Source organism: Bidens hawaiensis, unplaced genomic scaffold, assembly GCF_021521415.1.
Source record: "Bidens hawaiensis isolate Kalapana, Puna unplaced genomic scaffold, B.hawaiensis_p1.1 tig00017953_1, whole genome shotgun sequence".
Classification (NCBI taxonomy): domain Eukaryota; kingdom Viridiplantae; phylum Streptophyta; class Magnoliopsida; order Asterales; family Asteraceae; genus Bidens; species Bidens hawaiensis.
In genome coordinates, this window is record NW_027492712.1 from 368892 (window position 1) to 386017 (window position 17126).

General features: G+C 34.0%; 2 protein-coding genes across 3 annotated transcripts; both read left to right on the forward strand.

The window, feature by feature from the left end:
- Positions 1 to 1781: 1781 nt before the first annotated feature.
- Positions 1782 to 4507, forward strand: LOC143555086 (uncharacterized). Its single transcript, XM_077044716.1, has 7 exons — positions 1782 to 1908; positions 2010 to 2035; positions 2103 to 2145; positions 2223 to 2353; positions 3442 to 3516; positions 3623 to 3698; positions 4337 to 4507. The coding sequence occupies exons 1-7, from the start codon at positions 1857 to 1859 to the stop codon at positions 4390 to 4392; spliced, it is 459 nt and encodes a 152-aa protein (XP_076900831.1). The 5' UTR covers positions 1782 to 1856; the 3' UTR covers positions 4393 to 4507.
- A 3508-nt stretch (positions 4508 to 8015) lies between these two features.
- On the forward strand, positions 8016 to 11427 carry LOC143555089 (E3 ubiquitin-protein ligase RSL1-like). Of its 2 annotated transcripts, XM_077044717.1 has the most exons (4): positions 8016 to 8261; positions 8701 to 9155; positions 9243 to 9967; positions 10883 to 11426. In XM_077044717.1, exons 2-4 carry the CDS (start codon positions 8760 to 8762, stop codon positions 11310 to 11312), a joined length of 1551 nt encoding a protein of 516 aa, XP_076900832.1. In that variant the 5' UTR covers positions 8016 to 8261; positions 8701 to 8759; the 3' UTR covers positions 11313 to 11426. The 2 variants fall into 2 exon arrangements, with proteins under 2 accessions (XP_076900832.1, XP_076900833.1); XM_077044718.1 differs by lacking the exon at positions 8016 to 8261 and having other exon boundaries at positions 8730 to 9155; positions 10883 to 11427.
- The last annotated feature ends 5699 nt before the right edge of the window (positions 11428 to 17126 follow it).

Consider the following 17126-nt stretch of genomic DNA (forward strand, 5'->3'; position numbering starts at 1 on the left):
ATGGCGTGGAGATTACGTGCAAACAATGAACCTGCTCCACAGTACATTAAGGGTAAGTATTCGGCCTTATTCCCACATATGGGTTTGATATAGTATAATGCATATGTATTTTACCTAATAGAACTTGAAATTTAGGCGAAGGGTTGTTCACCATTAAAATCCATCACGAGGGAAACTTTGTGAGAGGAGAATACGCCGGAGGAGTTGTGAGCAATATTGACTATGTCAATATTAGCCACTTCTCAATGCAACAACTTGACTTGATGGTGAAGGCCCTGGGGTACACAAGGGTTGACTATTTCACCGTCTTCTTTAGGATTCCAACCTTGTCGATGAAATATGGAGTTGTTGTAATTGAATTTGAGGAGGGCATCAATGCTGTGTCATTTCAAGCGAGAGAATTTCCTGAAATCTCCCTATACTTTCGGAGGGAGTATGACTCCACATTTAATCCTGATAGCCTGTTTGGTCAAAGGTGGATACCAGGGCAGCATAGACAAGGAGATACTACCCCTTCATCAAGTGATGACGATGACGTTGATGAGGCTTACTTGTCAGATGCTAGGTCATACATAAAAAATTGATCGTGTCGCCGATAGGTTTTTTTAGGTATAACAGCCATATAATTAATATATTAATTTTTGGGTATTTTGTTGTTGATGCATATGTGATTTGTATTGGCTAATTATATATATTACATTTGCAAAGTTTCTTTTGCTTTTATGGTAGTACTACATGCATTATACTTTGTAAGTTGATATTGCATATTTTGTTTCCTGCTGACTATTATTGATAAACACTAACACCAGCCACGTATTCATCATCCTAACACCAGTCATGTATTTTTCATCATCCTAACACCAGCCACGTATAATCACCGCTTTCTTCTCTGTCCACTATTTCACAAAACTCTCCCCCCCTACAAGATCGATGTTTCTCCTCCCAGGTTCACACACCACCCCCTGTAGTTCGTCTCTCTAATCCATCATTATTAATAAATCAAATTTTCAATTAAGCGTTAGTGCAATAATGTAGTTTGTCTAATCTAATGTAGTAATGGCAACACTAAATCATCAACCTTGAACCATAGCTTTTGCATCTGTCACTAGAAATTATATGTATCGAGTCGGTTGATCTAAGTTATCTGTTCAAGATCCCCGGCCCACCTTAGATTACTTGTTCAAGTATAAAACAGTTGATTTTTTGATCTAATCTAATGAGCGACGGAACGAGTGTACAATAACCACAATGATCATAAACCATTAAAAACTTATTAAACTGTCTAAAAGACAAACCGTTTAAAAAGAAAAAGTCGACCACTTTAACCGGTTTAAAATACATACATTCCGATTTAACGGTTTACATATCGGTTTACAAAATCCGTAACCCAAGCAATTCAGATCAACCCAACCCAAGACCGAAATAAACGCCCTGTTCTTGAGTTTTATAAAAGGAGGGAAAGGAAATGAAAACTAAGGATAGTTAAAAAATGGGTGTTCTTGAGTTTATTTTTAGGATGAAAAGAAAAAGAGTATGAGGAGTTAGGAGAGATTAAATTAATATATTTTTCCAATAAGTTATCCTCCCAAATTACTAAGGATAACTAATTTTTAACATAGCTATCTTTCCTTTCATTTAATTTCCTTCCAACCCAAAAACACACCTAATTAAAAAAATTTTCCTTTCATTTCCCTTCCCTTTGTTATCCTTCCCTCTCATTTCATTTTATTTCCTTGGAAAAAAACTCAATAACAAGGCGAAAAAGTGAAGTGAGCGGGGAAACATAGAGCGGTTAATTTATTCATATTTCAAAATCAAAGCTTCAGTTTCAGTAACCGCGTCAAATCGACACAACAATGGCGAGAATCAAACAACCTGCTAAACGAACTTGGGGAACACGAAAAGACTGTCAGTTTCTCCATCTAATTCTTCATTAATTTGATTATTATTATGTTTTCACTTTTTACTTTCAAACCCTAATTCATTGTTACCCTCATTTCAATTTGCAGCTGGAGCACCCACTTCATCCACTGCGGTATTATTATTATTATTATTATTATTATTTATGTTGTTTTTTTTTTAAATTTTTGTGGGTTTTGCAGCCGAGAAAAAAGGCGACAAAGAGTCCGAAAAAGGGTCCGGAGAGTGAGTGACTGCATACATTTTGATTTGTTTATGTGAATATTGTGTGGGTTTTTGGTTTTGAAGAATTTGGGATTTAGGTTCAGGAGGTGGAGGCGGAGGACAGAAGAAGCCTCATCGGTTTAAGTCCGGGACTCAGGCCATTCGGGAAATTAGGCGCTTGCAGAAGGATGTTAATCTTCTTATTCCTGCAGCTCCGTTTATTCGAACTGTGAGGTTTCTGAATCTGTCTAAATATTTTTAGTCAATGTAACTGGTTTAAATGTTTAAATAATATATGTAATGTAAGAAATTCAGGGTCAAATTTGTATGACTGTATAATCAATAATGCAACTTCATTCATATAAGATGGTGTGACTGTGACATATACGATTAGGATTTGTTGTGAATATAATCATGCCGGTTGGCCTCTCCTTGTCTTCATATCACGAAGTGCCAATATGTTTGTCGAAATTGTACTTGACATTTTGTTTGTTGAACAATATTATTATGACTAAGGCTGTAAATGAACTAAACGTTTAGCGAACAAGTTTGTGAACCGTTCGTCGAGAAATTCGTTTATGTTCGTTCGTTTAATTAATGAACAAACATGAACAATAAATTTCTTTCGATTAGTTAAACAGAAGGACATGAGCAGAGGCACATCTGTTCAATCGTGTTCGTGAACTTTCGGTAATGTGTTCATGAATGTATGTTCATATCCGTTTGTATATGTTGTTCATAAAAGCTTGTTTGCACATTTATTTATTATTTTATATTCTTTATTTTATTAGCCCCTAAAGTAAAATAGGAAACCATATTCTCACCTTGTTTTTTACGTTGTTCCCCTTTCCTTCCTCATTATTCACATCAGTGAATACATTGATCTCAATCTCTTTGGTCTGCCGATTTCATTTGTGTTCATGAACACGTTCATTTCCTTGGTGAACGAACATGAACATAAAATCTCGTTCAGTAAGTGTTAATGAACCGTACACATTGGTTCCTTAACGAACGAACATGAACAATGCCTTGTTCGTGTTCGTTCAGTTCGTTTGCAGCACTATTTATGACTACAAACATGCAAAATACGTTCAAATTGTTTAGAAATAAACACCCTGGGTTGCTAGCTGAAGTTTTTTTGTCATGATAATCTTTGTATTTGAGACACTCAACTCTTAAAGTCCTACTTGTATAATCAATAATAACCATGTAGAATCTTGTGTTACTGTCACACCTTGCATTAAAATTAAACAAATTTTTGCGCTACTTTTTAATCTTTATATATTATGATTTATGACATTACTATTGATTGATCAGGTAAGGGAGATAAGCAACTACTTGGCCCCTGAAGTCACTCGCTGGCAAGCTGAAGCTCTGCAAGCCCTTCAGGAGGTATCAATGTTATTATCCAAAATTTGCAACTATCTTGATTATGGAAAACCGTCTCTTAGATCAAATTCTGGTATATTTGTAACAAAATGATCCCGTATTTTTTAAGGCTGCAGAAGATTACATAATTCAGTTGTTTGAAGATTCAATGCTGTGTGCGATTCATGCCAAACGTGTGACCCTCAGTAAGTTTTCACAGAATTTTTATCATCTCAATTCACAATTACAAAATTGAGCTAAAATGGTAACGGGTTGAATGAGGGGTGTGCATGAAACCGAAATAACCGATCCGTAATTGAAATAAGCGAACTCAAAAAACCGACCATTTGGCTTATGTTTTCATGAAAGCGAATTTTCAGTTTGGTTTCGCTTTTGCAATCATTTAAAATGAACATAAGTACGTAACCTAATTTATGGATTTTTTTTATTTTTAGTTTTGAATGTTTGGTAATTTACAAGACTTTAATAAATAGCAATACCCAAAAATATTAAGCTCAAATGTATAATAATTCAATTAATCATTAATTTGCAAAAAATATTTAGACCCAAATTTATTATTTTGGGCTATTTTTTTTTTTGTTTTTGCCCCAAAAGTTTCAAACCAAAATGGTAAAACCGGAATAACCAAAACCTAACCGAACCAAAAACCAGAATTCGGTTTTTGGTTCGGTTTGAGACCAAAATCTACCCATGCACACCCCCAAATTGTCACCTTCTAAATCCTAATTGTGCCATTAGTTATTTATAATGGTTTTAAATTTGGACAAAAGAGTGTTTGCGGGTTAACCCAACTCGTATTGACCGATGTAATCATATTTTCCAGTGAAAAAGGACTGGGAGTTGGCTCGCCGCCTTGGGAAGAAAGGTCAGCCATGGTAGTCGTTAGATGAAGCAGAGAATTGTTGTACTCCGTAAGGAGAAACTTAGGCATATTGAAAGTAGGTTATTCAATGCAAATTTCTAGTAGTAGAAAACAAGCATATCTGTTGATTATTACAGGATTCTGTTGAGAAATATATTATGGTTTTATCTTCATGTTGTGCTCCGGAATAAGAATGTAGTAGGGTTGGGTTGTGCATGAAATTGAAAAAAACATATCCATAATTGAATCCAAACTAAACTAACGGTTTAGATTTATGTTTTGTAAAAAATCAAATTTTTGGTTTGGTTTTGCATGTAATTAAAACCGAAAAAAAATCAAAGTGAATCAAACTGTATTTATAAATTTTCATTCTTAAATTTGAATGTTAAGTAATATATAAGAATTTTAAAATAAAAAAAATGGTGTAACACAAATATATAATCAATTAAGATAAACTTTTTGACCGAAACTTTCACGCTTAAATGAAAAACTGAAAAAAGCAACACCAAATAATTCTTAAATACTCAAAAATCAAAAACCGATATTTTAGTTTCTGTTTCAGTTTAAGCCTGTAAGTCCGTAACCGACCCATACAGACCCCTTATAAAATTGATAAGACTATGTTTTGAAAACCGTTGATAGTGGTTTTCTCTAGACTTTTAAATCAAAAGTGACTTTAACCAGATCATGAACATCATCATTGTACTCAGTATATCCCACAAATAGTAATGCTATGGTAGGGTCTGAAGAGGGTAAGATGTAGACAGCCTTACCTCTATCCCATAGGGATAGAGAGGCTGCTTCCGGTGAGACCCCCGACTCGATAGTAGTTTTGCATCAAACCTTGGACATAAGGCACATAGCACTCAATCATCGAGACACCGGCTGATTGGTGCATGTGCCCTTGTCTTTCGGCTATCAACGCCACCACATGATGCCTGATTAACCTTCCGCCACTTTTAACGTTATTTTCATGAGATTAGTAAAATAATGTCAAAATTAGTGCAATTTTACTTTTGCCCACCAGAGGGTCAGGGGCGGACCTACATAGTAGCCGTCGGGGTCCCGGGACACCAATGTTTTTTAAAATTTATTTAGAAGTGATATAGAAAATTTTTGAAGGACCCCATATAAATTATCACTTGGACCCCATAACAATGTTACAGATCTGCTCTGCTGGGAAATATCCTTGTTTTGTGTGTGGAATGGCCCAGGTTCGAGTCTCATCCACAATCCGTTTTTTCTATGTTTTTGTTATTTTCTTTTTTAGTCAAATAGTCAATATAATAATTAGGGTTTTTTAAGTTTATAACATCAACCAGAACAGATCTGAACGTTGTTGCTCAACCTCAACTCCTCAAGCCTCCGCAAGACCGCCACCAACCCACCACCTGCCGCCGCCGCCCTTCTCAGCCACCATCCATCCCTTTGCGCTCCTCTGTCTTCATTGCTTTCTGATTTTGCCACAACTTTCAGGTAATTTTAAACACTTGCTCCATAAAATAAAGATATCCAATTGATTGATTTTATGCAATTATTTACTTAGATTAGTAACTGTATGTTGTATATTATTGTTAGATTACGACTTTGTTATGTCAAAAACTTAATTTTAAGGTTAGTTATGCAAGAATCATTGAAAAGAATGGGGAAAGGGTTTGAAGATGAGGTATTGTTATATATATATATACACACATATATATTATAGATTTAGAGAAGAGCCATGCTATGGAGTTAGGGTTTGAGGAGAGTAGCACGGTTTAGATCGTGCAAAAACGGTTCATTTAAGAGTGTTTCAATTTGGTTCGGGTCAAAACGATTTTTTTTTCAAAATTTTAATTTTGTTCAGGTCGAAACTGGCTTTGACCACTAGACTCTTGTTGAATAGAGTTGTAACATAATAAGTTAATTAAGCATAACTTAGATGGTCTAGCTATATACGAGTATGAGGAATTTTGTGAGAAACGCAGTAAATATCTAAAATGGGTTTAGTCATGTTAAATTAGTAGCAAAAGGAATATTTGGAGCCTGTATTTATTTACTATCTATTTCGTAATGGCAAAGCTTTGATTTTGCAGATGGAAGCATGTAACTTGTTCATATCATGATTGTAATGTTTTCTCTTATCGTTTCGAATGCATCGTATTGTGTGTGTTTTATTATAATGATATTGTTTTCTATTATGTTTCTCCACTCGACCCGACCCGACCCGACCCAAACAACGACCGACCCAAAAATTTGAACGCCGAAAATAACGGGACCCCGTTGTCAAAAAATCCTGGGTCCGCCACTGCCGAGGGTTCACACATATATACATTATATATATATATATTATATGCGCGCACCGCAAGTAGGGCGTGGATCATGAACATACGAGAATAAAAGTTGATAGTGTTTGTTTTTATAACTTAACTTATGAATCACTTCAAATCTTCAATCAGTACATGAAGACAACTGAATTAAAGCGGTATCTCAATCATTGAAAACCAGGTGTAGATCATACCAAACTTGGATTTGAAAATTCAGGCTGCAATATATTCTGCCACGTCAACAACTTGAAAATGAAAGATTTTTACAAAAACTACCCTAAGGTTTCTACTTCTTTCCTTTACTCTTCTCAAGTTATGAAAATGACAAATTACTTCTTGTGCTTCGGTCTTGTTAACTTATATCAAAGACTAACTTCAATTATGCTAAGAAGATGATCTTAACACCTTGTTCCGCATTTTGGAAGCCAAGTTTTATATTATGAATTGTTAAGTGTTATCTTAGTTGTCAATAAAGTATTTGTGAAAAACAAGCAAAAAAAACACTAAAATTTACCAAGTTGATTAAATAATTATCAATTAAAAGAAATCGTTCCATACATCTTACCTATATACAAGTTATGTATAAAATAATTTCTTTATTATAAACGTTATATTTTTCTTATTACTAATCCAATTAAGATATATGTTAGACTGATTTAGTTTTATAAGGTGTTTAAAACATTCAAATACGAGTTTAGACGGCATCACTCTTTCTTCTACCCTATTAACCACTATCACAACTCCTTCCTCCTTAAAGACAGCCTTAAATATTTCTTCTCATCTCTCTCCTGTTTCACTAACGTAACTTGTTTGACACCATCATTTCATATAAAATAAGTCTCTCTCGTCTCTCTTTCATTGCACATCTTTTCCTTTAAAAAGGTCAAGAAATGCTCTAAGATTTATTTTTGTCCATTTGGAACTACAAATTTCAGCAACCAACGTTCAATGACACAAAGCTGATGGTTGAAGGCTAAGATATCTATGGTTTTCATAGTGATAAGTTTTCTTCTTAATTAATATGAATGTGGGCATATCGTCTCAAAAAAAGCTCACTCAGTAGAGATAGTTTCAAACTTCATTAAAATGAAACAAAAGAAATAAAAAAAAGTTTTAAATTTGTAAGTTTGTAAATGATAAATAGAGGAAAAAAAAGGCAGCAACAAAAACCTGCAAAAGGCCAATAAATTAAAGGAAAAGCAACCTCATTTATGTTTGTTTATTGTAAACACCATGATAACAATGATTACCAATTATTTTGTTACACCTATAATCATCTGTAATTAAATATTAAAATAAAAACAAAAATAATTCACAAGTTGTGCTCTCCAATTCCAATATTATTATTATTCCTTCCATTTCCATATGCCAGTCTGACCAGTAAACAGATTCCTTTCATCACCAAAACCAATTCCAAACCCCCCTTGAATTAGGGTTATTTTTTATTATAATTACAAAACAGCAGTAATGTCAGATTAGGGTTCTTTCTTTGGAGACAAGACATGCTGCTCAGAAACCACTGCTGTAATTCAGATCAAGATACAAACTTTGACCAAACCACACTTTCTTAGATTCAATTGGTATCGAACCTTCACTCTCTTCATCCTTTATTCTTTCATTTTTATTATTTTTTACTTATTTTTTTTCTCTATTTTTTGTAGTTTAATTGTTTCATTTCTAGGGTTCATGTTACACTAATTGGTTTTGTAATTATTGGCTGGATTTGAAACCCACTTGTTATTTTGGAATTCATTAATGGGTTTTGAGTTTTGAAGGTTTTTGGATGTGGGTTTGTTTGCAAAAATGAAATCTTGAATTTTTTTGACCAAAAGTTATCTTTTTTTTTTTGTTTAAATTTATTGATTTTGGGTTATAACTCGTGATGGGTTTTGAATATTGAAGCATATCTGATCTGGGTTTTGATGGAATTTTGAAAAAATAAATAAATTAATAAAAAGAAAAAAAAAACAGATTTTTTGCTGTTAATTTGGTTGAAATTTTATTTTCATGCTTATTCAGGGTTTGCGGTTGCTGAGTTTATTATTTGAAATTGGGGAAAGATTGAAAGAACTGTTTTAATGGAAATGAGGTTTGAAGAAGATGAAGACGAGTTTAGAAGCTGTTGCGCTGACGAGGAGGAACTCGACCAGGAAGTAATAATCAAAGAAGGTGTAGACAAAGACGGTTATAATGATGATGATGATGATGTTCTTGATATACATTCAGCTCGAATGTTCTTCAAGGGTGTGTCAATGGCAGATCCTCGGGATGCCGGTTTCAATGTTTCGGGTATTGGGGTGATAATGGAAAGAGTTAACAAGATTCCTATTATCCAAGTGCAAAAAAAGCTCGATTTTTTTGTAGATGAATCAGTTGCTGATTATTTAGCTTTAATGGATGGTATAACCGAAGCTACACAAAATAACATCAAAAGGTTATTTGCATTCACCGACTCCACGACCTTATTTGACCAGGTACATAAAGTCATTCCAAGTCTTGTAATTAGATTCTTCAATATTTATGCATCAATTATCGATTCTGAAAAAATGATTTTCTGTCAGATTACAACGAATGAAACACTTGAGAACCCACTTTTGATGGCTTTGAAGCAAAGAATATTAGAACATGTTGAAAAACTTGAACATTTCGTTCTAAAATGTGTTCCAAGTATCGATCTTGATGAGCCATTGCGGTTAGCTCAAGTGGCAATTGGAGTTGTTAATGTTCCTATTAACGGTGACTCATCGGTTCAAGCGTGTTTAATATGTTGTGAAGAAAAACCGACATGCATGACCATTAACATGAAATGCTCACACAAATTCTGTTCGTGTTGCGTCAAAGATTATGTTGATGAACAAGTTGAGTCCTCTCAAGTCCCCATCAAATGCCCTAGTTTAAAATGCAGATATTACATTTCTACCCCTGAGTTCAAATCTTTTCTTCCGGTTGCCAATTATGCGTTATTGCAAGATGCACTTTTGGAACCAAATTTATTAGCTACGAATAAGTTTTACTGCCCATTTTCTGATTGCTCTGTTTTGCTTGATCCACGTTGTGATTCAAACGAATCGGATAATAATTGTGTGGAGTGCCCTGTGTGTCGGAGATTTATATGTGTGAAATGTGGGGTCCCTTGGCATTCGTCTATGAGTTGTGACCAATTTCAGGAGTGCCCTCCCGAGGGGCGGGTCAATGTTGACCCGGTGGAAAACAGAAAATGGAGGCGGTGCCAAATGTGTGAAAGGATGATTGAATTAACTCATGGTTGCTATCAAATGACATGCTGGTATGATTACAGAAATATTTTAACCCTTTTTTGCAGTTAACATTTGGGTGATGTGTGTCTCGTTTGACCCGTTCTGTTTTTTCTTAACCTTTTGATTTGATCCTTTGAGATAAAGCATAACTAGGGGTGTAAGCAAGCTGAGCTGAGCCGAGCCCGAACTTGACTAGACTTGAGCTCGGCTTGTTTTAACTTACGAGAACACTAGCTCTAGCTCGGCTCATGAGTATTCAATATTGAGCTTGGCTCGGCTTGGCTTGATTATCATATATTGATTACTTTGTATGCATTTATAATTATTTTTATATGTATATATTTTGATTATAATCTTCATTAGTAACATAAAGTAGCTCGAGTTTCGAGCTCTATTTCTTAAGCTTAAGCTTCGTTCGTGAGTAGTTTTTCAATCTTGTGCTCGGCTTGGCTTATTCATTATTAGTTAAATTTTTTTATCAATAACATAATATATGTAATTTACTTGTTTATATCATAGTTATATACGATTACTATTATAAATAATAATCTCTCGAGTTAGCTCGAGCTCAATAAGATACGTTCGGGCTCGCTTATTAAACATGCTAATTTCTAGGTTTGAGCCCAGTCCCGGACTCTTTGAATTCCAGCTCGATTTGAGCTCTTAACGAGCCGGTCTTGAGTAGATCACGAGCAGCTTGGCTCGTATACGCTCGCGAGTCAACTTGAGCTCGAGTTAGGTCCTGGGCCCGTTTATTAAGCCAAGTTTAGTTTCTTTACTCGAGCTTGGGCTTGTTTAATCTGGGCTTGATTCGTTCTTTTAACGATTCAATCTCGAGTAGCTGACAAACGGCATAAGCATAACCAAAATCAACACATTCATAAGTGCTGACCGTACATCGTTTCCTTGTTGTAAATAACTTGAGATCTCTTGTTCTTGCGCAGGTGTGGACACGAGTTCTGTTACTCTTGTGGTGCTGAATACATAGATAGTGAACAGACATGCAGATGCGTGTTATCGGATACCGACGCACGAGGAGAAAATGACGATTTTACCCTGACCCAGAACTTTGGTTCCACCCCTGCATTAGAGGAATGGGCATGGGACTCATGCGGGTCACTTTCAAGCTTGATGGATGCTTACTCGGATCAAGAAAGATCCCAACTTGCACTAATTCAAAGGTTTCTTGCTGGCGGGTTCAGTCTCAGTGACCACCATACATATCCGTGCCAGTCACAGTCACCCCCACCTCCATGTGCAGACTCGGGCTCATCGTATCTTGAAAACACCATGAAAGACCTCCATCAGCTTCCGTGGCTCGAGAGGTTTGTTTCTGTTATTAGTGACGATTATTACGATCAGTATACAGATTGAAACATATTAGCATTGAAAAGGTCGATTTGTAATCGGTATTCTATTTAGTTAATTTGGTGATTGATTCTAATCTTCATCTTGAAGATTGTATTGACTTACTACTGTATACAACATTGTTATGTGTAATCTCTTTTCTTTTCTTTTTATTAAAGAAAGAATAGATGGTTTATGAAAATGAAACTCATGTGTCACTGTGGCATATTGACAAACACTTGGTGGGCGTGCATTGCATTGTGCTAGCTTTTATGCTTTGTTTTTGCTGGCCTTTGGATTCTTCTGCGATGAAACGGAGAGTTTTGGGCTTTCTGCTCAGTTAATTGTATCAGTATATATCATCTCTGGATGGAGGTGGGACACAAAGAAATCATGAAAATTCAAACCCGAGGACCGGACCATTATTGTGTGGGCTGGGTTACTTGGGGTCAGAACTCGGTATCGGAGTCGGACCGAAACAGTTGGTTTTTATTAGATTGCAAATGTTGATGATGAATCCAACTTATGCATAAAAAACTAGTTTTTATTTTCAATTGTTATACGGGGCGGCCAGGTTATTCGGTTCAGCCTGTTGGGTTTGGACCAAACCAACTCGAGGACTGAAATGAAGATTATTTGAAACCCAAGGACCTAACCGCCTAGAGTACTATGGGGTTGGTCTCAGTCTAGGCTATAAGTTGGTTTCTCAGTTTTTCCGGGCCGGCCCATGATTTGCTTGCCAAGAAGTAACACATCCAAATCGAATTATGTTTAGTAGGGGTGAGCAACATAACAATTATAACCATTAACCGAACCATAACCGTTATAACCGAACCAATTTCAATCGGTAACCGACATAGTCGTGGGTTGGTTTAATGAATTTCTGAAAACCGCCAAATGCGGGTCGGTTTTGGCTAAGAATCCAAACCATCCATAACTGAACCGACCCATTTATTTAACCAACAATATGTTTGGATTAACTTTCACTAAACATATTATTGAGTTCTACTATTTTGATGTTTTTGGTTCAACGTTTGTTATCGAATTAACTTAATTTTCATTGTTAGATTATACAATGTTGTTTTTTGAATATTTGGTTTTGATATTATGGATTATATACTTTGATGGATTATGTCATGTAATGTAGTTTTCTTTTAATTATCTGGTACCAAACTTTTAGGCTCAATTACATTGTTTTGGTTGCAGTTAAGTGACACATAACCGACTTGCTATAACATTTAAAACCGATTAACCAAACCGTCCCAAACTGACCCACACACACCACTAATGTTTAGTACTTGTGAATTGGCTTCTTCATGATAAAAAATTACGATGAATTAACTTCATATGCTTCCATCGCAAGAGTAGCCATTGACAAAGTTACGGAATGTATTGTATATTTTGATTATGTACTTTATATAGAGAGAATAGTATTATACTAAAATACCTTGTAGATATCATAATCATATATCTAGTCTAATATTCTCCCATAAGCTAAGGGCGTGCATGACATGTAGCTTGAAACATATAGAGAACTTTAACATCAATCTATGATCGCATCTAATAACAACCAATGCCTGATTTATCTAGCAGTTGATCACAAACTCACAACTTTGTCAATGACTCAATGATTATGTTACATGAATGGAGATTTTTCTTTGAGAGTCGCCCGTCATGATATTATTCATATCTAAATACGTTTAGCTGTAGAGTTTTCTCTCATTCATAACCAAAATGTGTTGATAATACTTGCGATAAGGTATTTTTCTTCAACTCGGATCTCTTATGTACATGACCAATGTATATTTTATTTAGATGTCACAAATATGCCACAAAGTCTCTCATGTGACATTCAAGATGGTGGAACAAACCAAAGGACGATGAGTCCTTAAAGGAAGGGGGGATGCCTGTAAAGCTTAAGCAAATCACATATCCACCGTAACACAACAATTCTAGTCATATGGGCATTAGTGGTAAATACCATAAATAATAACTTTAGGGGCTTAAAACTTGTATGAAATGGATTTGTATTAGGCCTAATAAATATGCACTTAGTTAATATATGATATGCATAGTCGTATAATCGGTTTAAGTTTTATTTGTGACAGAGAAAAATATAAACATAATTCTTTTATGACATGGTTATGAGTTTATAGCTTACCAATGTAACTAAGTTGATGATTTTCTCTTTCATTACCTGGTATTTGTAATTTGTTTTTTTGATTTTTGTTGGATTATCTTGTTTAAAATATCTTTCTAAAATTAGAAATAAACCATAGATAACACAAGTTTTCTAGAACCTCACTATCACAAGTCACATCATGTTATTAATGCATAGTTCTGATCATATCCTAAATGAGTTAATGCAATGTAGATAATGTCAGTACATCAAGTGTTTATCTAAATGATACAACATGTTAGATCGACGAACCCCACATAGTAAGTGTCGTACATTTCTAATTATATGGTATAAGGTATGCATTTTTCTGTTTACTTACTTATTTATAACATTAATAAAAAAAATCATGTTCTTTGAATTATAGGTTTGAAGTAATTAAAGGATATTAAAATGACATCAGTGTTATGTTTGTGTTTGGATGAATATATTCGTAACACCATGCCTTTTGTACCAATCAATATTGTATGAATTTCCTCACATGTAGCTTATAGATTTGTTATTAGTTGTATGAGTGAAAAATATTTTACGACTCTTCCTTTGATTGCCTTCACCCAACACGAATAGAGAAAAGAGTATCATGACGAAGCTAATTATACAAAAAAAAGTATTATTTTAAAAAAACATTTAATAATCCGTCGGTTGCTACTGATGATCTCGTTTTGTAGGAACTACATAATTGTCATTTTTATGGAGGGAACGATTTGTAGGGGGTATATTTATTGGTAATTGTCACTAATGATCTCTCTTCTACTTACTGTCACCCTGATATTTTGCCTACATCTTTTTCGTGTTATGCACGATTTCTAATACCAACTTGTCACACCCCAAAACCCACACATGCAACATTTGTTGGATTTATACATCGTATAAAACAAAAGACTATTAAAAGCATTTCATAATTTGTCATCACAATTTTAAACTTTACAAAGATAAAACTTAAACTTTTGATGCTCTAAAGTTCATCTTTTAAGTTTGTAAAGTTTTCAATTTCATTCACGTACTTCTATTACATCTAAATTAACTGCAGGAGAATTTAGGTGTTATACTCAAATTGTGGTTTAATATGGATATGTAGGCTTATTTTTCTTGTCATCATTGTTAGTCTTTTCTTCTTTGTTTCATTAGTGTATAAAGAAGTGTAGTTATCATTAAATGGGGCCGGGTCGGGTTCAGCCAATTGGCTGGGAGTTGCAACTTGCAAAACACTGGCTTTTGTTGGTGTTTGGGGTCGACATCTCACGTGAGTTGTACGAGTTCAAATGGTGTGATTAGTTAAGTAGGCTAGTTCAGATCCATTTGACCTGCTTCACTCATTGAATTATATAGTGACATGTTAGCCCCATTTCATTGAATAATATTTATATCAATGACCCTCACTCACTTTCTACAATTCTACATGTAGTATAATGTATCAAACTAAGGTATTCGACCATGCCTAGTGTCGGTATTCAAGGAGTTGGTTGGATACACTATAAATGTATGTGTTTGTTACTTCGTATTATATGCCGGTATGTTACAGATTGTAACACAATTTTATTTTGTAAGTATATTTATCAATGGGGTAAATCGGTAATTTGTGGTTCATTCGCAAAGACCGAGCCTAAAAACATCAAGGTTGGGAGGTCTTGGAGTCTTGGGTTTAATTCCCACAGACGCCGACATTTTAAGAATTTCATCGTTCTAAAAATAAATTAAAAAATTACAATTAGCAGTATTGAAGTGTATAGTGGGCGCACGGTAGGACATCGCTATCACCGGAGCCGGGCAGTACTTTAGACATTCCAATTTACAAATCCTAAAAATCCTAAACTTTTTTTAATTAGTTTTATTCTTTAGTTTGTTTTTAATAATATAACTTTTAAATAATTTATGTTTCATACGTTTTTATATCTGCTTATAACTTTATTATTGGTGAGATTTTATTGGGTATGATTAATCAACGACCTTCTTTTTCTTTTAATTTTGTAGCCTTCCACGTGTGTTTTTTTTAATTTTAAATTTTAATTTACTCTTATTAATGTAATTACCATTGTGTCATGCTTATAGTTGTGATATAGAATTTGTTTAAAATAAAAAAATTCCAATACTTTCTACTCGGTCACGAATTCATGGTAACGAACCGTGAGTAACCAAAACCAACTCAAAAACAACCTACAACTATTGATTTATTTCAAAAATTTATATTTATTTGAATATTTCCAACCGATCTATCATGTATCCCATCATGTCCTTGCTTTTATTTATTAAAACGAGCCAAAGATATGACGGGCACTCTTGACAAGATGTCCAAGATGATTGCTGATCAAGGTAAGTAATATAGCCATGAATTCATCTCAATAATTTGGATGTTGAAGATCTTATGTTTTACTGAGTACGATGATGATGATGATGATGATGATGAAGATCGTTTTATATTCATCTTATGATTGCTGAGGTTGGTGATTTATAGGCTAGGCGTAACTAACTAACTAACCAATTAAGATAGTGTTTAATAACATTTAGAACTTGAAAGTGAAGAGGATTCGAATTATCCTATAAATACGAATTTAGTTATAAAAAAAAGTTACAACCAACTTCAGCAATTTTATTTTGGACGTTTCTTATATACTCGATTTATGAAGTTAAATAATAAATTAATTAACGTATACTTAATTAATTTATTTATTTGAAGGAGTTTAGAAAGTTAAAATATTGATTGTTGAAGATTAAAAAGAAGAGAAGAAAAGTCCGAAAATTCTCTTCAATTGTAAAATCGATAATTAGAGGGTTCTAATTTTCATACATTGTAGGGGTTAATGAAAATAAAACTTACAAAGTAACTGTCATTATTCTGTGTTTAGCAGAATGCTTTGATTACTTGATTTATGTCATGTCAACTTACAAAGTAACTGTCATTTATTTTGTGTTTAGCAGAAGGCAAATTCTATAGGCACACCATCTATACCTATTAACTAGGCATATTTATACACCATTCAGTATACGTTTCGTATGCTCAGCATACGACCCGTATGCTGTAATAATTTTTCAGACGTCATACGCTTCGTATGTAATGTTATACGGTTCATATGGCTTTTGTATAAACAATACGAATAATATGAAAAGCATACGATTCATATGAACAACTTTTAAGTAAAATTAATAAACGCTTCGTATAAAAAGGATACATTTCGTATAGCTTAAATACGAATCATCTAAAATGTATACAGTTCGTATTTGAATGTGTCAAAATATGTTTTACTTGTAACAACCGTCTAAAACAAACATTTATTTGTTGTACATTTATTGTAACAGATTCTTTAAGCAAAACGTCAAATAATATTATTTATTGTCAAAGTATATATTAGGGTACATTAACTGGTTGACAACGTTGTTTAATGTTTATAATATCGAAAAAAATTTTATATGCATCAGTAAACTTTAACTACATCCATTTTAGGATTTGTGAAGACTTTGGGTTGGTTTTGGGTTTGACCTAAAAAAGACGAAACCATGAACATTTCTAAGTACTAAACTCACATAGTTGTATAACAAATACATAAAAATATAAACATTAACATTCATCAAACCCCAACATAGTTTGAAAAAGAAATTACTACTACATCCATCCAAATTACTAGAATCCACACATACAACAAAAAAAGATAACGTTTTCGTGCGTCAAC